This window comes from Panthera leo, chromosome A2, assembly GCF_018350215.1.
Source record: "Panthera leo isolate Ple1 chromosome A2, P.leo_Ple1_pat1.1, whole genome shotgun sequence".
Classification (NCBI taxonomy): Eukaryota; Metazoa; Chordata; class Mammalia; order Carnivora; family Felidae; genus Panthera; species Panthera leo.
In genome coordinates, this window is record NC_056680.1 from 50,859,504 (window position 1) to 50,882,692 (window position 23,189).

Here is a 23,189-nt window from a genome sequence, read left to right on the forward strand (position 1 = left end):
GCTCTGTGCTGATAGCACAGAGCCTGCTTGGTTTTCTCTCTCTCCCTTTTTCTGCCCCTGCCCCACTTACACTCACGTGCGTGCGCTCACTCTCGCTCTCTCTCAAAATAAAAAAATAAATTTATTTTTAAAAAGTCCAGTGCCTGTTTTCACTGTTTTAATCTTGTGATTTAACTAATGAAATTCAGCCTTTCTTGTCAATAAAACAAACTACCATCCTGACCATTCTTATCATCATTCTAACTGCCATGCCCTTTCCTATATTCTAGTATAGGAAGCCTTATTTCCATGCAAGACTGTGACACAGAGGAAATACCAATAAGGTGTCACAGGTAAAGATCAGCTTGGTTGGGGGAGAATATTTTTGAAAGGAAAAATAAAAATCATTCCAGTGAGAAATGTCTCCAGTGCTAAGGGAAGGAGTTGAGGAGACGTGTAAGAGGAGAACAAGATCATGAGGGAGGGAGAACCATTAAGGAAAAGCAGTAAAAGCAGCTTTGGCAGGACAGGCTTAATTAGCCCCCACTTTCCACCAGCCCCTCCTTTTCCTTCCTGGCTTAGTGTCCACCTCACACATAGTACCCAGCCCACCAAATAAAATCAACAGCCTCTTTTCACCTCCCATGGGATAGGTCTGCTACCCAGGACATAGTTGTCCAGAGTCTACAGCATTAGGAACCTTCCCCTTCCCTTCCCTTACCCCTGGCACTCTGAATCCTTGTCACAACTACCACCATCATTCTGTCTGCATTTTACCGTTCAGATCTGCCATCAGAGTTCACTGTCCAGTTCCTGTTTGATACGGGAGTGCTGCCTCAGGTGAAAGCTCTCAGGGGAACCCTGTTTAGGATGTAGGAACTTGAAATGTACACCTCTGCTTTTTATTCCCTCTCTGTTGCCAAAAGTACCAGGGATTTTAACATCAGAGAACATCGTTAGGGGTGTTCAGATCAAATTAGATTATGCCAAGAACCATCTAGCCTATCAGCTAAATTGCATTCTATCTCCTGTAACTCATTCAAGAGGAGCTGGCCATCTCCCTAGCCCTGTCAGCCCAGCATGCTAAGCAGTTTCCCTGGACAGTGGTGGGCAAGCACGAACCACAAGGAGAATGAAGAAATGTGACTTTTTCATAAAGGGGTGTGGGGTAAAGGCAAAAGGTTCCCTTGAGGCATAATAAGTGGTAGGGTGCCCATCAGTAATAAATACTGTAGGTTGCTCAACTCTAATCCAATGTAGGACGAAATTTCAAATGAAATTGTAGGGTACAGTTTCACCAATCTAAATTTTTTCTGTTTACCTGCTTAAGATGTTTACTTCTAGCATGAAATATTATAACCAATTTAAATGCTTTCGAAGATCCCAGGAAGCATTTTTAATGAGTCATTCTGTTCATTGCAATGAATTCTACAGTTAAACCTTTCCCCTGTGCATTCTTTTCCCTCCCCCTGCCCCCCGCAAAAAGTTGTGGCTAACCATCTATGCTTGCTTTTACTTTATTTTTTGGTTTGTTTTGTTTTGCTTCTTGACTTCGAGTAGATGAATAACAAGATGCTTTTCCCTCCTCTAGAACATATCCTCCCCTGAGAGTTCCCCTGCGAATAGGCCCGAGTCCCTGTCACCCGAGGTAGTTATCACACCATCTCAATCACACTTGGAGGCTGAGAGTGAGTGTGCATGAGTGTGTGGGAGGGCTGGGGGGGAGGTCCTAGTGAATGGGGTGATAGGCTGAAGGGCGACCAGCCAGTTGATGTAAGTTGAATGAACTTCCATGTGTGACTGTGATCACTCAGAACTTTCAATGTAGATGGAGGAAAATGAAGGGGGGTGTGTGTGTGTGTGTGTGTCTGTGTGTGTGTGTGGTGGGATTTGCTCTTGTTTGGGGGAGGGGTGACTGAAGAGTTCTTTTAAAGTATAGACTCTAGAAGTCAAGTTTAAAGCAAGCTGAAGATATGGTATGAGCCTTGGCAAAGATAGCAACAAGTAAGGTGTGTTTGTTAAATAAGGAAAGTTGAAATCGAAAGTTGGTAGGAGCTATCTTTTGATATTTATTATCTTGGGCTGTTGAAGGAGCTATTTATACTGGAAAAGTTAGACAGTGATTTATGTCTTATTCCAGGATTAATCTTACAGCTCTGTTTAACTGGATGTTTTGGGCTTGGGTTGATAGATTGAGCAGCTTCTTTCGAAAGGGAGTCCTGCTCCCGGCTTTCTACATTTTCTTTATAGCTCCTTACTGGGTATACAAGGAAACTAAGTCAGCCCATGGCTTCTGTGACACAGGCCTTCCTTCTGTAGTAGTTGAGATGTGGTTGCCATAAAAAGTGGTATCTCAGGATATCCAATTGAGTGCTTTTCTCAGAAACCCTACTGCTATGGAGTTGTTAAATTTAGGTTTTAGTGCTGGAGATTTTTAACTATTCTAAGATTTGGACAACTGTAGGAATGATTAGCTCTGTTAATCTACATAGAGTCAATTTCCTCTTGAAGAGAAAACTATAGTCTCTCATAACCTTTCAGAAATTAACTGTTAACTCTGGCCCCTTCCCACTTAAAAAATTGTGCTAAATTTAGTGATAGTTGATAAAATTCTGAATCAGGATTTTACAGACCAATATGAAACTGAAAAATGTTGTATTCTAGTGTACTAGAGGTTTTCTGGATGTTTTTTACACTGTTTTGTGAGGAAATCCTGGTGTGACATTTGAATTTCTGGTACCATTCTTTCTAGAGAGAATTAGTAAGAGTTGACCTAGAGGTGGGAAATCTTGGTATTGGGAAGTAATGATAACCAAATAGTAGATACAGCTTATTTTTTATAAAATTCAGCATTTTGGATGCTCTGCAGTGGTGGGCATTAGTGATCTTGTGGTATGTGGACATATATTAGAGGATAAAGAATTGAGTAGCCAGAACATTTTATGAGAAGCATACATGCTTAATAGTGAAAGTGAGCAAAGAACTGGTTGGTTGATGTCTTTAACTAGTTCCATTCTCCTTTACTGAACCAGTAACTTAAAATCCTTGACTTTCTGTCTACTTACTACTTTCTTTCCCTTTTTCCCTCCTCCCACCTTCCATCAATATTAAATACAAATGAATAACACCAAAAGCCAGTTATCTTTAAGACCCCAGTCTCACCTCTGGAGCATACATGGGGCTCAGGTAAATCCGTGATTATACTTCCAGCACCTTATTGTAGTACACGGTGACTCAGCAGACCTGATGAAAGGCTAAACAGGCAAAATAGTCACATTTGGCCAATTATTTAATTCTGATTTTCCCAGGATTCTCATCCAGAAAGACTTTAAGGCAATTTGTGAAAGGCCGGCATTCTGTAGTAATCTGGCCTGGGTATACTGTTGATTCCTGGAACTTTTACAGATGTTAATGGCTTTCTCCCTTGTACTTCCATCCCTCTTACCTCTCACCTGTGCCCTTCTCGCTTCCCTTCTTTTCTGCCCTTTGACTTTTTCCTTCCCCCTCCTCCTCCATGTCTCTGTTGATTTTTATTCTTTCAGCTTTGTCACCGAAAAGATGTGGACTTGACAAAAGTAGGCTACCTTGACTCCAACACTAACAGCTGTGCTGACAGACCTTCCCTGATCAACTCAGGTCCTTCTGACCTGGCTCCTCATCCCTCTGTCGGGCCCCCCTCTGAGACTGGCTTTCCAAGCAGGAGTGGAGATGGACATCAGACCCTTGTGAGGAACTCGGACCAGGCATTTCGGACAGAGTTTAATTTAATGTACGCCTACTCCCCATTGAACGCTATGCCTCGAGCAGATGGATTATATCGAGGATCTCCCCTAGTAGGGGATAGGAAGCCTTTACATTTGGATGGGGGATATTGTTCCCCTGCAGAAGGGTTTCCCAGCAGATACGAACATGGCTTTATGAAAGACCTCTCTCGTGGATCCATGTCACCTGGTGGTGAAAGGGCTTGCGAAGGAGTCCCATCTGCCCCCCAGAACCCACCGCAGAGGAAAAAGGTAAGTGTTCCACCTTATATAGGCCCTTTTGAAGAACATTAACTGAGCGATTCAGTAGATGTTAACTGAGTTGACACTGTTAAGCACCATTCTTAGTGTGGGGAAAACGGAGACATAAGATGTGATCTCTGCCATGTTCAGTGAAAGACAGGATCGGGGTGTGTGTGTGTAAGACAAGACTGTTTCAATATGATTTGATCATTGTTGCAAATATTCAGCAGATTTTAAATGTCTGCCATGTATGTACTGTTATACATGCTGTGCAATCAAAGGATAGAGCAGTGAGGAGCGCCTGGGTGCCTCAGTTGGTTAAGTGTCCGACTTCAGCTCAGGTCGTGATCTCACGGTTCGTGGGTTCGAGCCCCTCATTGGGCTCTGTGCTGACAGTTTAGAACCTGGAGCCTGCTTCAGATTCTGTGTTTCTCTCTCTACCCCTCCCCTGCTTGTGCTCTGTCTCTCTCTCAAAAATAAATAAACATTAAAAATTCTAAAAAGAAAAAAAAAACAGTGAAAAAGAATAATGCTAATTTCTTGTATTATTTAGCACTTACCATGTTTTAGGCACTGTTAAGTTCTTTTATGCATTAAATCTTCACAGTAATCCTGTAAGTTGGGTAATTTCCCATTTTGCAGATGAGGAAACTAAGGCAAATTCAGTGACTTGCCCATGGTCACATAGGTAGTGAATGAAAGAGCCAGGACACTGCCCAGGTCTGTCTGATTCCAGATTGCATGCTCTTATTGCCACTGTGCTATATTTCCTCCTAAGTTCTGCCCTAATGGAGCTTAAAGCAAGTGAGACTGAGGTTGGCAGATAATTATGTTAATAAGTAATTCATTACAGTGGCAGTGGATGCTCCAAAAGAGTTGTTCAGATGTGATGAGAACATCTTAGCCACGACATGGCCTAGTGAGAACAAACAAGAGGCTCCTAGCCATTTTGAGAGGTGGAGTGAGAGGTGACAGGTCACACGCTGATTTAGCTGATCTCAGTAAGTAGGAAGCAATCTGCCAACAAATGTGGGTGAGGATGTTATGGAAGAGAGAGCAGAATACGTAGCTGTGGGACACTCCGTTGTGTGGGCAGCAGGCATACAATGTGGTTGTAACAATTACATGCTGCTGTAGTATCTGGTGAAAGGTGGGCAGGGTCAGGAGTGGAGAATGAGAGACTGTGGAACAGGGCCAGGCCATAGATTGCTGGCTAACAGGTTGAGACTTGACTTATAAGTAATGCCTGTTCAAGAAATTACAAAGCCCCAAATGTGGTTTTTGTCAGTGGATTTCATCTAGGGGCATTTGGAAATGCATGGGAGTATTTTGGGTTGTCAAGGCAACTTCCATTTATTGTGCAGCGCTAGAGATGTTAAATGTTCTGTGTGTGACAGTCTCACACAGTTGCAGAATATCTTTAGTAGTCTTGTTGAAATGTAGCCTAGTGGCTTCTTACATTTGCATTTCCATGAAATACATTACCAGAATTTATAATTATTAGTTACTTTCCAAGATTGTGTATAGAAAATCCATGCGCAAGATGGTACTGCTTTGCATTTTTGTTACATTTTACATTTAAACAGAAAATGAGAGCCTTGAGGGACTAGAAGGCAGAAATACTGGCAGATAATTTGGGAAAAGAATAGCAGTGGGTTTTAGAAGACTGTTGCTTGAAGAGCATTGACCATCAGGAGCAAAAGTTTGCAATATCTTTGTGTTTCTGGTTTCTTGATTGAAACCATGATTTATTTGAGAAATGTTGAGCAACTACTATCAGTCAGGTTCTGTGCCAGACAGAACCTGGCACAGGTTTTGTTTAAAGACAAAACGCCAGAAAAGTTTGGTCTTTGCCCTCTTAGAACTTAGAATTTAGTGAAGGAACTGTCAGGACACTGTAATAGGTTGACACCTGGTGTAGGCAATGTGATGTAACAGTAAAAAGGAGAGGTATAGTGGGCAGGCCAGGGAGGAAGGCTCTGTATTGGCAATCAAGAGAATGAGGCAGAGTTAGGGAGAAGTTTCCAAGTGTACGTTTCCTAGACTAGCTTGCTAAAATATAAACTGCAAATCATTCTTTGTCTTTTAACACTAATTTCCCTATGTGTAAGAGAGAAACAGTAATAAATCCCTGTGTGTATCCTGAAAATTTGAATACATCTTAGAACCCTGAAACATTGGCTTTTTCTTCTGTTGTTTTTCTTTTCTCTTCTCTCTCTCTCATTTTTTTTTTTTAAACAACTGACTCTAGGAATTCCTAGGGGTTAGGGAAGAGCTGTCAGATGACCTGGAAGGCTTTTTCAAACTTCACAAGCTCCCAACTCCTTTTTCCCTTTTCTAGGTGTTATCATTGTTGCAAACAGCTGATCCCATACTTCTGCTACTGGGTAACTGTGATCTCACAGTTCTCTGAAGGCAGAAGAAAGGTTGAGGTCTGCTGGCGAACACCGTTCTTCAAAAATGTCATCTCCTAGTGTATTTTCTTCTCCTTACCAGTTTCTGACTGATTTAAATATGTATGTAGTTGTGTTCAGACACCTCACACCTGAAAAAAGTGTTGCTAGTGTTAGTGCCTGATTTGTTTGCAAGGCTGGCTAGTGGTTTATGAGGGTTCCATCTTCTTCCCCCATTGCTGCTGATCCACTAATGATGTCTAGCTAGAGTCCTCTTCCTTCTTTCCCTCCCAGGTATCCCTGTTGGAGTACCGCAAACGGAAACAAGAAGCCAAGGAGAATTCTGCCAGTGGGGGAGGTGACTCTGCACAGAGCAAAAATAAGTCTGCAGGAGCTGGGCAAGGCAGCAGTAACTCACTTTCTGATACTGGTGCCCATGGTGTGCAGGGATCCTCATCCCGAACCCCATCTTCCCCTCACAAAAAATTCTCCCCATCTCATTCCTCTATGTCCCATATGGAGGCGGTAAGCCCATCAGATTCCAGAGGCACTTCATCTCACTGCAGACCTCAAGAGAATATCAGCAGTAGGTGGTAAGTTTATGTTTGATGATGAAATAATTAAATTCAAGAAGGAAGTATACATCCAGAGTTATTCCCAGTTTTACCTAAAATATATGGGAACACTTATCTGAGAAAGGCGGCCAGCAGTGCCATCTGTGCTGTTTCAGCTGATTTAATAGTATCAGCCACAACCCCATCCCCACCCCCAGCCCCATCCCCCTCAGCTTTACAGAAGAAAAGAACTGCCACTGAACCTGCAGAACGACACTTTGGACGGCATATAGTTGTGGACACAGATGAGTTAATTTTATTTGCTGGGCACTAACACTGCCTCTTGTATTTTTTCATTTCATATGAAAGGTAAGTCAGGAGTTCAGCTCAGTTCCACTTAAATTAACAACACAAGTCTCAGTTGCACCCAGCCCGCATATACATAAAGATCAGACCTATTCTGAAAGGACTAGTCTGGTTTAGGGGAGACCACAAATAGATAAGTAACACTATAAGTAAGTGAAGAATAAACAGCATGTACCTAGAATAGAGAATGAGGCTGTTCTCAGGGATCTTGAACTGAAGCATGGAAGTCTGAGAAAGAAGAGACCTGGCTCAAATGAGTAATGTTTAAAAATCTATGGAGCACTTATTAAACTATGTGCCGGTCATGACTTCACAGAAAAAATTTAGCATTTCAAAATGGCGGTTAAAAGAAGCAGACATCTTTAAATCCACTTTTTCCATAGTATAAGACAGAAAAACACCTTGTTTTAAATTGGTCCTGAAGAAAATAATATCTAAGAGGCATTAGACAGCCTTTATGAGAGCTTCATTTGTTCCATACTCTTGACTCTGAAGTTCTGTGGCACTAACTTGCACCCGGTTTCCTTCACAGGATGGTTCCCACGTCAGTGGAACGACTCCGAGAAGGAGGGAGCATCCCCAAGGTCCTCCGAAGCAGTGTGAGGGTGGCCCAAAAAGGAGAGCCTTCTCCCACATGGGAGAGTAACATCACAGAGAAAGACTCAGGTGAGCCCATGGCCTTCTGCTGCCAGCCAAGTTTAGGGACACGTGAGACAGGTTCTACACAGTTCTCACCAGATGCTGGGATGAGGTGAGTCTGTTTCTTACACAGTTGGGCTCCACTGTATGGAAGGTGCCAGGTCAGTCTTGATTCTATTCTTCTGGGCTGTAGTATTATTAAGATCTAGCACTGCATGTGCACTCTTACTCTCTCTAGACTCTCTCTCTCTCTCTCTCTCTCTCTCTCTCTCTGTCTTTCTGTTTCTGCCGTATTTTTTCCCAAGGGATACCTTTCTGTAACTCTTCTCTCCAAAGGCCTGAAAATCCACTGTGATGAAGGATGAAGAGAAAGGAGACAGGAATCCGATCAGACATTTAAAACATAGCCCATAATTAACCACTTCTTTTGCCCTTCTGGCCTGATGCACTCACCTGATTTGTCAGAAAGAAAGCAGCATGGGTTGGTGATGACATTGGTGATTTGAATGAACAATGACTATTTCTCACTTATTCTAGGAACCCAAGTTGATTTTGTATTATCTTCCAGACCCTGCAGATGGAGAAGGCCCAGAGACACTGAGCTCAGCACTCTCTAAAGGAGCAGCCGTTTACAGCCCTTCCAGATACAGCTACCAGGTGAGACGAGAAATTGCTCATCTCTGGGCATAGGAGTGTGTTCTGGGTTCCAAATATTTTGTGATCCTGGCCATCCTTTGCAGTTGAGATGCCGTCTTTGCATATAGTTTCAGCAGCCTTGGAAATAAGTCATCATCTGCTCACCTTCAGGTAATAAATCATGCCAGAAAAATAAATAAAGTGATCAGAGACAGCCATTTTACTGTCTTTGGTATCCTAAAAAGAACAAATGGTTAAGAAGATGAAGAAGATGAAGAAGGAGAAGTAGAAGAAGAAGAAGAAGAAAAAGTAGGGTATTTTAAATATTCACAAGCCTAAATGGCTTAAATAGGGACTTTTTCACCTCCTTATGCTTTTCCTCCCGACTCTTTCTAGCTCCTGCAGTGTGATAGTCCACGGACAGAATCACAAAGCCTCCTTCAGCAGAGTTCCTCCCCCTTTAGAGGACATCCCACCCAATCTCCAGGATACAGTTATCGAACTACTGCACTGAGACCTGGAAACCCCCCCTCTCACGGTTCTTCAGAATCCTCCCTCTCTTCTACGTCCTATTCCAGCCCCGCCCACCCTGTATCCACAGACTCGTTGGCCCCATTTACGGGGACACCAGGGTATTATAGCAGCCAGCCACATTCTGGAAACAGCACTGGCAGCACTCTTCCAAGGAGGAGCTGCCCTTCTAGTGCTGCTAGCCCTACCCCACAGGGCCCCTCAGACTCGCCGACCTCAGACTCGGTCTCCCAGTCCAGCACAGGAACTCTGAGTTCCACCTCCTTCCCTCAGAACTCTAGGTCGTCATTGCCATCAGACTTACGGACTATCAGTCTGCCCAGTGGGCAGTCCGCTGCCTACCAGGCCTCCAGGGTATCTGCGGTTTCCAATTCACAGCACTACCCACACCGTGGGAGTGGGGGTGTGCACCAGTACCGACTCCAGCCACTGCAAGGCTCAGGAGTCAAGACTCAGACAGGACTTTCCTAGGGCTTCTGGATTTGGGCAAACAGAACTGAATGAGCCCATAGCTGCTTCCTTCCAGCTGCCTCTGGAACCTAGGCCGAGCATATTGCTGGGGAAGAGGGTACAAGGTGCCAGAGGACTGGGTCTGGTCGACAAGAAACGAGACTTGTGGTCGTGACTGGCTCTGGCCTTGGAGAAAGATGTAAATCTTGTCTGAAGCAGAGACTATAAAGAAGTTTCTCCCTGCTGTTAAGGGTACATTGTTGACAAGCAAATGGTGTTCCGGTTAGTAACGGTTCTAAGTGCAATGAGTCGTGTTGAAGCCTCTGTCTCCCGTCCTTGCCTGTAGCCTGTAGTCACTTGTGCAGTGGGGACATCTTTTTACACACACACACACACACACACACACACACCCAAAAAAGTTTTCTTTTCAGAGGAAAAAAATGAAAAGAGCCAATCTCTAAGCCCCAAGCCATCTGAGTAATAGTAGGGTTTTTATGCACTTAAGAAGAAAGGTAGGTATGTAAATTTTCACCCTGTGACAGACAACCATTCCAAAAGCAGGTATCTGGCCAAGATGTGTCCACCAAGAATACTCCCTACCTTTGTCTTAAAATCACCAAGAAATATAGGCAGGGATAGCAAAGCTTGGAATGTGCTCTGGCTGAGGGGTGCCTGGCTCTCTGAAGAAGAGCTCCTGGTCAACTCGATTCAGGAGCAGGTGATTGTCTGAGCCCCCAGCTGTTCCCATACCACTCCCCTCCCCAAGCTGTCTCACAGCTCAGTAACCCAGAAAGTAAGTAGACAAAAGAGGAATAAGTGAAATGGGCCAATTGCATTGCTACTTATCAGCTGTTGGCAATAAATTTGATTAGTAAGGATCCCAAGTGCTTTGGGACTTCTTTGAATTTTATTTTTTCTACTCCCTGTTAATCAGGAGTTGACGATCCCACGAGTAGGACCGCCTCCATGATTAGGGAGCACGCACTTGTGACTGCAGGGTAAGAGTGGAAAGAGATGTTTGTGGAGTGGCACCGACAGGACTGTGATTGTGTGGGGCATGTCCCACATTTCTTTGGGGGATGCTTATTTGAGAGTGGCCCGGGTGAGAGAGTTATAAAGCCACCCACACACCTAACACTGTTCTGGATGAGAGACGCGAGCAGACTGGCTTCTCCCCATCAGTGCATTGTGCCTGCTGTACACCCCTGGAGGAGCCCTGGAGCCTGCCCAGGTGGGGTACACAATCTTTTTAAAATTCCATACGGTTGCCAGCTTATTTCTTTCACTTGTTTACTGTAATATCCGGCGTGTTTTTATTTATCTAATTTTGTATTCAGTTATAACCATGGTAGGGGTAGCAAATATATGACAGGTGTAATCCCTGGTGCTGCAGTGGACCTTACTTCTTTTCTTTTGGACAAGATAATACTGTGAGTCTCCTTCCTTCCAGTTTGTTTTCTCCTCCTTTTTTCCCCCAGCCTCTTGCATCCCCTTCTTTTCTACCCTCTCTTACAACTATCATATGCACAGTCTTCTCTCTTTGTGTGTGACTGTTACAAAATTTCACTTTTTCAAAATTGAAATCAGGTGTTTGCTCAAATGAGGGGAGATTTCTTTTTTTAATGCTGAGACCTCAGCAGAATACTTTTCTTTTTGTTGTTTCCCCCACAAACCCATCAGTCTGGGAGAGCGTTGGGAGTGGAAATCATGTTGCCTGGGATGCTGGTTTCTTTGTATATTATATAAAACGTATGTAAATGTCTCTCCATTTGGGCTGGGGTTTGCATTCTCCCCTTGGCTGTTAACCAAGGGGAGAGGCCAGCGGGCAGGCGGCCCTCACCCTGCCTGGCACGTGCAGAGACCCCAGCCACTCTGTGTGGGCAGGGTGCTGTCAAGACCAGACCTCTGGGGGGGGGCGGGGGCGGGGGGTGGGGGGAACTCTTGGAAGGGAAGAAGTATCACTTCTTTCTCAAGTGGAGTGTTTACACCTTGCTGTAACATTTGAACTTTCACAAGAGATGTAATAATTTTGATAATAAAATTCTTAACCATAATAATCATCAAGTTGAGAACTTCTTTGTCCAATTCTGTGACCTTGCCTTACCTGGTTTTCCTAATGCTACCCTTACCTGAAGAGGCAAGATGGACCCATGTTCAGGAGAATGTGCTCTTGGTGGAGTTGTTTTGCACATAATGGACTAGGAATGTGGATTGATCTTCTACACCCTTTTTTAAAAAATGTTTATTTATTTATTTATTTTTTAGAGAGCACAAGCAGGGTAGGGGCAGAGAAAGGAAACAGAGAATCCCAAGCAGTCTCAATGCCATCAGCTCAGAGCCTTATGCGGGGCTCAAACCCACCAACCTGAGCCAAAATCGAGAGTCAGAGGCTTCGCCAACTAAGACACCCAGGTGCCCCTCCTTTTATGATTAAAGTCAGGCCATCATCAAGGCCATTCAGCAACAGCAAAGCTAAACATTGTGGACTGGGTTGAGCCAGACTGGAGTTCTTGACCTTGGCCTCATTCATTCAGCAAGTATTTATTGGCCCTCTTCTTTCCCATTCAAAAATAATACCAGGCATTGTTTTTGTTGGTGGGTTTATGCTGGTTAAATGGGGGATGGGGATAGGCAAATACAGTCATGGAGCTTCTATTCTAGAGCAGGGCGAGAACTAAACTAGTCCGTAATTTCAAATAGTCATTACCACGTTATTATTTCATAGCAGATATGTAATGAGGAGGTTGAGGTGCCATTCTAGATTGGTTGGTATGGAAAGGTCTCTGAGTTTACATTTAAGCTGAGACCTCAGATGTTAAGGAGGCAGTCCTGTGTCAATATGAATAGAGATCATTCCAAGGGAATTAGAACAGCAGGTGCAAAGCCTCTGAGGTGGAATAGACTTGATATAGTGAATGACCAGGACAGGGATAGTGGGTAGCAAATATCCAGGAAGATAGGGGATTAGATCATAAAGAGTCAGCAAAAGTGTTTTCTGTAAAGGGCCAGATAGTAAATATTTAGGCTTTGCAAAGCATGTGGTTTCTGTCAGAATCATTCAACTCTGTGTTACAATATAAAAACAGCAATAGGCCATGCTTGGGTGTACTCCAATAAAATTATTTTCACAGAAACATAGCATGTCAGATTTGGCCTATAGGCTATGTAATTTGCTGGTTCCTGATAAAGAGCCTTTGGGTTTAAAGAATGTGGGTTGTTGTTTTTTTTTTTTAATTTTTTATTTTTTTAATGTTTATTTTTGAGAAAGAGACAGAATGTGAGTGGGTTAGGGGCAGAGAGAGAGGGAGACACAGAATCCAAAGCAGGTTCCAGGCTCCGAGCTGTCAGCACAGAGCCTAACGCGGGACTCGAACCCACGGACTGTGAGATCATAGCCTGAGCTGAAGTCGGACACTCAACTGACTCAGCCACCCAGGCGCCCCAAGAATGTGGGTTTTAAATACAGTGAGAAAGTCATTGCAGGATTGACATAGTGACATATTGACATAAAGTGACATATTTTAGTTTATGATTTGTTGCTTGGTTTTTAAAAATTATTCTGATTGTTTTGAATTTGGGAGAGATGAATAAAAAACAAGAAACCAGTTCAGAATTTATAGCAATTATTTAGGTAGGCAGCAGTACAATGGTGGCTTACATTAAGATGGTAATAAATGAGGATAAGGTAAAGTAGTTAGAATAGGTTTTACAAGTAAACAGCAGTGCTTGCTGATGGTTTCATGTGGCAGTATTTTGCCCTAACATTTGTTTGACAAGATATTTACAGAAGGCTCTGATAGATTGCATTTTGCAAATAAGCACTGGAAGGATTCACAGATAGAGGAGATGCTCTCCATTTCTTTAAGGAACTTAGAAAGTAACCAGTTGAAGGGGCGCCTGGGTGACTCAGTCAGTTAAGCATCCATCTCTGGATTTCGGCTCAGGTCATGATCTCACGATGTGTGAGATTGAGCCCTACATTGGGCTCTGGGCTGACAGCTTGGGATGATCCCAAGAGCCTTGGGATTCTTTCTCTCTCCCTCTCTCTGCCCCTCCCCGGATCATGCTCTCTCTCTCTTGTGAAATAAATAAAAAATAACTTTAAAGGTTTTTAAAAAGAAAATAACCAGTTGGAGACATAATAAAAATTATTTTCTTCTTAGAAGACCCTCTTTAAATGTCCGTTGGAATACCTAGTTAACTTCCCACCAGCCACAGCCAAATTCTGCCTAGAGTCAGTAGGTGCCTGGTCCTTGTTAAAAAACATTTTCAGTGCTCGCTTCGGCAGCACATATACTAAAAACATTTTCATATGCAGTGCCTTTTTTGTCTTACAATTCTGTGATAAAAGCAAGCCAGATGCTTTCTAAAACATACTTTAAAGATGAGAAATTGAGGCCTAGTGCAGTGTTTCAGCTGTACTGAAGAGCTTCGGATAATGAATAAGCCCATATGATTTTTGTCAGAATTGGAAGGTTTTATTCATAGTTTACTAAACATGTACTGTGTGCTAGGCTACAGAGGTACAAGGAATATGAAGGTGAATAAGGCAGCCAACTACCTATATTATCAAGTACTTACTCTGTATTACTAGGTATTATGCTTTTGATACAGTATTAAAATAGGAAGCTGAACAGTACTATAGAAATAAGCTACTGCAACTGTCCTCCTTATTATATATGACTTTGCAGTTTACCAGGCTCTTCTGTTTATGTCATTCTATCTCATTTATGCTTAACAATGCATAATGTAGGTATTACTCCCATTTTACAGGGTTTTTTGAATGAATTTCAGAGGATACGACTTGTCCAAGATTTCTCTCTCCTAAATGATAGACTAAAGCAGATAGCCATGGAAATTGTGCAGTTTTCACAGGAAACAAATAGAGACAACTAGAGAGTCTATGAAATGGACTAGAAATAATCACTTAACTAGCTGAAAGTATATTATACCTTTTCCTATGTTAAAAACAGTAGTTTGGCCTTTTTTGGCATCAGTTTGATGGTGCAGAGTTCTGTTTAACAAAGATCACCCTACCCTGAAGGAATAAAATGCACAGTTGTCCAATTGGAGTAGGCCATTTGCTTTGAAACTACACTGATTATCAATTCATCGAACAGCTGGGACAGCCTTCATAACTTGCTGTGAAGCTCAAGAGAGAGAAAGTTATTTGCCAAGGTTTTTGGTGTTTTGTTTCATGAATTACGTAATTTTTATTTTAAGTTTGTTTATTTTTGAGAAAGTGTAGGGGAGAGGCAGAGAGGGGTAGAGAGAATCCCAAATAGGCTCCACACTGTCCATGTAGAGCCCGACGAAGGGGGCACAAAACCTGAGATCGTGACCCGAGCTGAAATCAAGAGTCTGTGCTTAACCAACAGAGCCACCCAGGTGCCCCACCAAGATTCTTAATATACTCTGTGCTAAAGATTGATAAAGAAAGTAGCTGGGAGAAAAGCATAGTTTTTGAAGGAGATGATGTCTCCTATAACTTCTACCTACTCCTATATTCAAAACTTAACCTGGCAAGGATTCTGAAATAGTAGTATTGAATATTTCTCAAATTCCCCATAAAAGCACACAGAGCAGTCATGATAGCAAAACAAAACATTGGGCAACTTAAAAACAGACTGGCTGGCTCAGTCCGTGAAGCATGTGAATCTGAATCTTGGGGTCATGAGGTCACCTCCACATTGAGCATAGAGCTTTAAAAAAAACAAAAACAAAAAACCTTGGGCAACTTCACAAAAAAATTAGGTGTCCCTGTGAGCCTTGAAACAAAAGGTGGGTAGAAATAAACCGCCAATGGCCACAATACCTGCATGGTGTCCCCTTCTGTTTCATTGGAAACAATGGAGCATCTGATGCGGGCTGGAGCTGTTCAAGAAAATTCATATCAACAGAGTACCCAGGACAAAGGTGCGTACTGGAAGGGAACTCTTGATACAGTCCAAATCAAGCAAGACAATTAAAATAGAGATGTGGGGGGGGGGGTGCAGGGGAGGAGGTCACCTTAAAGGATGTGTTTGGAATAAGAGTGAAACTAGGATTCTCCCATTAAATCCAGGATATATTTATTTTCCTTCAGGGAACAATGTAATGGTTATTAAATAACTTCCTTTGGGGGGTGCCTGGGTGGTTCAGTTGGCTGAATGGCTGACTTCAGCTCAGGTTATGGTCTCGTGGTTTGTGGGTTCAAGCCTTGTGTTGGGCTCTGTGCTGACAGCTCAGAGCATGGAGCCTGCTTTGGATTCTGTGTCTCCCTCTCTGCCCCTCCCCTCGTTCTCTCTCTCTCTCTCTCTGTCTCTCTCAAAAACAAACATTAGGGGAAAAAAGTTAAATAACTTTCTTTGGTCTTTAACTCCTGAAATAAACAACTGGTCATAAAGTTCTAAGCATGTTCAGTGCTAGATTTAAACAGCTCTTGTTTGCACAGTCCACACTTTAATATTTACGGACAAATTAAAGACTCATAAATCACGCTTCCCCTCTAAAAATGCAGAAAAACTAACTCATGTAAATATGGTAACAAAATGGATCAAAGTCAAGTCCCAGTTATGAGAAAGTAAAGAGCAGAATAATATTCCCATGAACAATAGAAGCCTACTAAACACATGTAAATAATTTTTTAGAAGTGAGAAATACCTCCCAAAAAGAGGACTTTCTCAGCTTGGTAAAGAACAACTACAAGAATCCTTCACCTAACATCGTACCTAGTGGCGAGAAACTAGAAGCTTTCCCATTAAGGTTGAGAATAGGGATGGGTAGGGAGTTTAAAACAAAAAGGTGTGACTCAGTTGGTTAAGCTTTCAACTCTTGATTTCGGCTCAGGTCATGGTCTCCTGCAGAGTTTGAACCCTGCATCAGACTCTGCTGACAATGCAGACCCTGCTTGGGATTCTCTCTCTGCCCCTCTCCCACTTGGTCTGTCTCTCCCAAAATGAATAATAAAAAAAAATTTTTTTAATAAATATTTTTAGAAAGGAATAAGGTAAGGAAAGGAGGAAGTCAACTCTTGTAAAACATTGTACTGGAAATCATAGATAATGCTATAGGACAAGAAAAGAAAATAAAAGGCACACGGATTGGGAAGGAAGAATTTCACAGATGACATAATCGTAGCAAATCTGAAAGAATTAACAAAACCTCATAGGACTACTGAGCATTTATAGCAAGGTTGCAGAATATAAGATTAATATACAAATGTCACTTGCTTTCCTGTACACCACTAACAATTGGAATTTGAAAACTAAAACATTTACATTAGCACCAGTAAAAGTGAAATAGGTATAAGTCTTAACAAAATATGTACAAGACTTATATGGAGAGAACTACAAAACCAGTGACAGAAATCAAAAGAAAACTAAACAGATATTACACGGTCGTGGAAAGGAGGAGTCCATATTAAAATGTCCATTCTTAACTGGTCTATAGATTCAGAATCCCAGCAAGTTATTTTGTGGATATCAACAAATAGGCAAAGGACCCAGAATAGCCAACACAATATTGAACAGAAGAACAAAGAAGAGTAACACTACCTGACTTCAAGACTTAAAGCTACAATAATCAAGATTGTGGTATTGGAGGGGTGCTTGGGTGGCTCAGTCAGTTAAGTGTCTGACTCTTGATTCTAGCTCAGGGCATGATCTGTCAGTTCATGAGATTGAGCCCCAAGTCAGGTTCTGTGCTGATAGCATAGAGCCTGCTGAGATTCTCTCCCTCTCTCTTCCTCTGTTTCTCTGCTCCTCCCCTGCTCACATGTTCTCTCATGCTCTCAAAATAAACTAAAAAAAAAAAAAAAAAAAAAATGTGGTATTGGAATAAGAATAGGCAAATAGACTAGAGTACCCAGAAATAGACCTACACAAAGATAGTCAACTGATACTTGACAAATGAGCACAGGCAATACAGTGAAGAAAAGATAGTCTTTTCAACAAAGGTGTTATAACAACTGGATATCCACAAAAATTAACTCAAAATGGATTATGACCTAAATGTAAAAATGAAAACTATTAAACAACTGGAAGGTAGGAGAAAGTCCAGAAAACTTTGGGTTTGGCAATGGCATTTTAGATAAAAACCCCAAAGCCTCCATCCATTAACGAAATAATTGGTAAGCTGGACTTGATTAAAGTTGACTTCTGTTATGCAACAGGCATTGTCAAGAGAAGGGGAAGACAAACCAGACTGGAAGAAAATATTTGCTAAAGATACATCTGATAAGACTGTTAATCAAAAATATACAAAGAACTCCTAAAATGAAACAATAAGAAAACAAACTAAAGCAATCTACAAATTCAGTGGTGTCCTTATCAAAATTCCAATGGCATGTTTCCCTGAAATGAATAATCTTGAAACTTAAATGGAGACACAAAGAGCCTGAACAGCCAAAGCAATCTTGAGAAGAACAAAGATGAGACATAATGCTTTCTGATTTCAAACTATACTGCAAAGTTATAGTAATCAAAACGGTATGGTACTGGCATCAAAACAGACACATAGATCAGTAGAACAGAATAGAGAGCCCAGAAATAAACCCACACATACAGGGTCAATGTATTTACAACAAAGTACCCAAAAATATACAATGGGGAAGACAGTGTCTTCAATAAATGATATTGGGAAAACTGGATGGTTACATGTAAAAGAATAAAATTGGACCACTATCTTACACCATACACAAAAAATGAACTTTAAATGGATTAAAGACTTGAATGTAAGACCTGAAACCATAAAATTGGAAGAAAACATAGGCAGTGAGCTCTTTGACATCAGTCTTGGTTGTGAGTTTTTGAATATGACACCAAAGCAAAGGCAACAAAAGGGAAAATAAACAAGTGAGACTACCTCAAACTAAAAAGTTTCTGCATAGCAAGGGAAACTGTCAACGAAATGAGAAGGCAACCTATGGAATAGGAGGAAATGTTTGCAAATCACATACCTGATAAGGGATTAATATCCAAAATCTAAAAAGAACTCACACAATTCACTAACTCAAATATTTAAAGATAGAGAATCAGAATAGACATTTTTCCAAAGAAAAAATAAGGGTGGACAACAGGTATGTGAAAAGGTGCTCAACATCACTAATCAGGTAAGTCCAAATCAAAACCACAATAAGATGTCATTTCAGGGCACCTGGGTGGCTCAGTTGGTTAAGCATCCTACTCTTGATTTAATTTCAGATCATGTTTTCACAGTTTGTCAGTTTGAGCCCCACATCAGGCCCTGCGCTGACAGCCTGCAGCCTGCTTGGGATTCTCTCTTCTGCTCTCTCTGCACCTCCCCTGCTTGCACACTCTTTCAAAATAAATAAACTTTAAAAAATTTTAAAAAGATGTCATCTCACACCTATTAGGATATCTTCCCCTCCCACCTCCCCCCCACCCCCAGTTTGGAAGCCAGTTGAATTTCTGATGGAATTTACTTACAATAGGGTGGCCAGGCCCTTCCATGCTGCCCAGGACTCCAGGGGTAGGAGCAGAAACACAGTTTAAGGCTGAGGCTGCTGCTGTGTCCTGGATGCAACAACATCCTGTTAATCATGTTAATCAAGGAAACAAAAAACCCTCTAAACTCTATGGCAAATGGCTATTCTTAAAAAGACAAGAAGTAAACAGTGTCTGTAAGGATATGGAGAAAAGGGAACCTTTATACACTATTGGTGGAACTGTAAACTGGTACAGCCAATGTGGGGAACAGTATGGAGATTCTTCAAAAAATTAAAAATTGAACTATATGATCCACCATTCCACTTCTGGGTATTTACCCAAAGGAAGTGAAAAAACTAACTTAAATGTGTGCACCAAGTATTCGTAGCATTATTGACAGTAGCCAAAATGTGGAAGCAACGTAAATGTCCATTCATGCATGGATGGATGAAGACTCTGTGTGTGTGTGAATATTATTCAGCCATAAAGAATGAAATGTGTTGGCTCAGTTGGTTAAGCATCTGACTCTTGATTTTGGCTAAAGTCATGATTTTGTTGTCCATGAGATTGAGCCCCACATCGGGCTCTGCACTGACAGCATGGAGCCTGCTTGGGATTCTCTCTTTCTCTCTGCCTCTCTCCCCCTCACATGCCTGCGCATGCACATGCACACATACGTGCTCACCCAAAACTTAAAATTATTAAAAAAAAATTGTTTTAAGTTGCCATTAAAAAAAAAAAAGAATGAAATCTTGCTATTTGTGACAACATGGATGGACCTGGAGGGCATGTTGCTACATCAATTAAAGTCAGAGAAAGACAAATACCATGTAATCTCACTTATATGTGGACGCTTAAAAAAAAAAAAAAAAGAAACTAAAGTCATGAATACAGAGAACAGATTGGTGATTGCAAGGGAATGATGAAAGGTTAAATAGGTGAAAGTGATCAAAAGGTCAAATACGCAGTTAAAAAATATACATCCTATAGGTGTTGTGTATAGCATGGTGACTATATAATTAATATTGTGTATATTCACATGTTCCTGAAGGAGTAGGTCTTCAATGTCCTCATCACAAAAGTTTGTTGTAACTGGTGATGGATGTTAACTAGACATTGTGATCATTTTACAGTGAGTTGCCTGTTGAACAATGTGAGATTGAACTTTGCAGACCTACTTCTATGTGGATTTTTTTCAGTAAACATATTGGAAAAATGTTTGGAGATTTGCAGCAATTTGAAACAAATTACAGACAAACCACATAGGTAGAAATACCAGGGGGATAGTTAGGTATTATTGTCAGAATACACTATATAACCTATAAAATATGCTTTTATTGACTGTTCATGTTGGTATGGCTTATGTGCTCAACAGTAGGCTATTACTAGTTAAGTTTTTGGGAAGTCAGAAGTTATACATGGATTTTGAGCTATGCAAGGGTCAACTATATATACATACATTTAACCCTTATGTTCTACACCTGACTGTAACTAATGTTATATGTTAAATCTCAATTTTAAAAATCAACAATAAGACTTAACAGGGAGAATGTAACATCAGACATACATAGCCTTCATGTTTTAGGTCCGGCCAACACTGTTAGCCTTATTTCCTCTGTTTAAACCTTTTATGTCTACCAATATAACTATAATTTCCTTAAGATCAGGATTTCACTCTGTTTATTCTCCACAGGGCTAGCATACAAGATGTGCTTTAATTCTTTTTTTTTTCTTCTTTTTTTTTTTTTAATTAATCTTTATTTATTTTTGAGAGAGAGAGGGAGGCACAGAATCAGAAGCAGGCTCCAGGCTCTGAGCTGTCAGCACAGAGCCTGAGGTGGGGCTCGAACTCACAGACCTCGAGATCATGACCTGAGCCAAAGTCGGACGCTCAACCGACTGAGCCACCCAGGCACCCCATGAATGTGCTTTAATTATTTAAGAAATTGACAGAAGGGACATGAGGAAAGGAGAGAAAAACCTTTTTGGAAAAATTAATGTGGATTTAACTAATTTCCTAGAAGATCCAACAAAGTTGAGGATTTTAATAAGGAGTTAATATCCAAAATATGTAAGAAGCTCATACAACTCAAGAGCCAACAAACAGTAACATATAAGTGATATCATATGTTATTTGTCTTTCTCTATCTTATTTCACTTAGCACAATACCCTCAAGTTTCATGTATATTGTTGCAAATGGCAATATTTCTTTTTTTTTTTTTTTTTTAAGTACAAGGAAATTTTCTGCCTAAAGGACCTTATAAAACAGAAATGGTAGTGAGGAGAAGAAGTAGTGTTTAGTTTACTCATAAAAGATTTAACATATTATTTAGACACATTGGTTTTTAAAGGCTCTACTTAATGTGTGCATGCATTTTAAGGTCCATTGTTACTGATACCCACCAGTAGGTATAAAGCCTTCTAGAGCTCTTAAATAAAGCTTTATTTGTAGTTATCTGCAGATTGCTTCCCTCTCATATCCTTGGCAAAGAAAAAAAGAACCTGATTAAAAAACGGGCCAAAGATCTGAACAGAATAGACGCTTCATGTACAGATGGCAAATAAGTATGTGAAAAGATGCTCAACATCATATGTCATTAGGGAATGGCACGTTAAAACAATAATGAGATGTCTCTAGTTACCTATTAGAATGGCCAAAATCCAAAACACTGACAACACCAAATGCTGATGGGGATACAAAGTGATAAATACCTTCATTCATTGCTCGTGGGAATGCAAAATGGTACAACTACTTTTGGAAGATATTTTGGCAGTTTCTTACAAACTAAACATACTCTTTTTTTAATGTTTATTTACTTAGCACAAGCAGGAGAGGGGCAGAGAGAGAGGGAGACACAGAATCCAAAGCAGACTCCAGGCTCTGAGCTGTCAGCATAGAGCCCAGTGGGGGGCTCAAACTCAAGAGCTGTGAAATCATGACCTGAGCCGAAGTTAGACGCTTAACTGACTGAGACACCCAGGCATCCCAAAATAAATGTACTCTTAACTATACAGTCCAGCAGTCACACTCCTTGGTATTTACCCAAAGGAGTTAAAAACTTATGTCCACACAAAAACCTGCACATGGATGTTTACAGCAGCTTTATTGATAATTGCCAAAATTTGGAAGCAACCAAGACGTACCTCAGTAGGTGAATATCTGGATAAATAAACTGATGTATCCAGAAAATTGAATATTATTCAGCACTAATGACATGAGCTGTTAAAACCATGAAAAAAAAAAAACATGGAAGAACTTTTAATGTATATTACTAATGGTGAAAGAAACTAGTTGGAATAAGCTACATAGTGTATGATTCTAATCCTCTGACATCCTAGAAAATGCATAAGTATGGAGACAGTTAAAGATCAGGGGTTGTAGGGAGGGAAGAATAAGTGGGTGGGATACAGGATTTTTAGCATGGTGAAATTATTTTCTATGATACTGCAGCAGTAGAGATCTGCCATTACACATTTGTCCAAACCCACAGAATGTATAACACTAAGAGTGAACCCTAATGTAAACTGTGGGCTTTGGGTGATAATCATGTGTCATTATAGATCCATCAATTTTGACGAATGTACTGTTCTCATGGGGGATGTTGAGAAGGTGGGAGGATATGCATGTGTAAGTGGTGGGGGAAAATGTGGCAATCACTATACCTTCTCAGTTTTGCTGCGAACCTAAAACTGCAAAAGAAGTTTTGTTTAAAAGGTGACAAGTATAGAAGACAGGTCAAAAAAGACACAAAATGTGTATAATAGGAGTTCCCAAAGACAAATAAGGAAACAAAACAAATACCAAAAGTTATAATTTAAGAAAACTTTCCTGAAATATTTTAAACTACCAATTGAAAGAGGATACTGCATATCTGGAACCCAGAATGACCAATATCAAGACATCCTAGTAAAACTGTTGGAGTTTAAAGAAAAGGAAAAAATTTGGGGTATCCAGGCTTCCCAGAAAGTTACTTAAATGGGAAGAAAATTTAGCTATATCATTATATCAGGTTTTTTTTTCACAGCAACACTTTATTGATGAAAAAAGATGAAATATTTAAAATACTCGGACTGTTGGGGCTCCTGAATGGCTCAGTTGGTTAAGCATCTGACTTCTAATCAGGTCATGATCTCCCGATTCATAAGTCCGACCCCGCATCAGGCTCTCTCTGCTGTCAGGGCAGAGCCCGTCAGCATGGAGCCCACTT

The 23,189-nt window shown here is 41.0% G+C and overlaps 1 protein-coding gene across 20 annotated transcripts in view; it reads left to right on the forward strand.

Moving 5' to 3' along the window:
- SETD5 (SET domain containing 5) overlaps window positions 1-9,958 on the forward strand; it is a 79,953-nt gene extending 69,995 nt beyond the window's left edge. For 15 of the 20 annotated variants that reach the window (XM_042910121.1, XM_042910146.1, XM_042910112.1 and 12 more), the window contains 6 exons: window positions 1,571-1,627; window positions 3,522-3,992; window positions 6,671-6,969; window positions 7,829-7,962; window positions 8,504-8,592; window positions 8,968-9,958. In XM_042910121.1, coding sequence (XP_042766055.1) covers window positions 1,571-1,627; window positions 3,522-3,992; window positions 6,671-6,969; window positions 7,829-7,962; window positions 8,504-8,592; window positions 8,968-9,573 — 1,656 coding nt within the window. In that variant the 3' untranslated portion in view covers window positions 9,574-9,958. Of the gene's footprint in view, window positions 1-1,570; window positions 1,628-3,521; window positions 3,993-6,670; window positions 6,970-7,828; window positions 7,963-8,503; window positions 8,593-8,675 lie in introns of all 20 variants that reach the window. The other 5 variants (XM_042910203.1, XM_042910234.1, XM_042910220.1 and 2 more) reach the window with 2 other exon arrangements.
- Window positions 9,959-23,189: the final 13,231 nt, after the last annotated feature.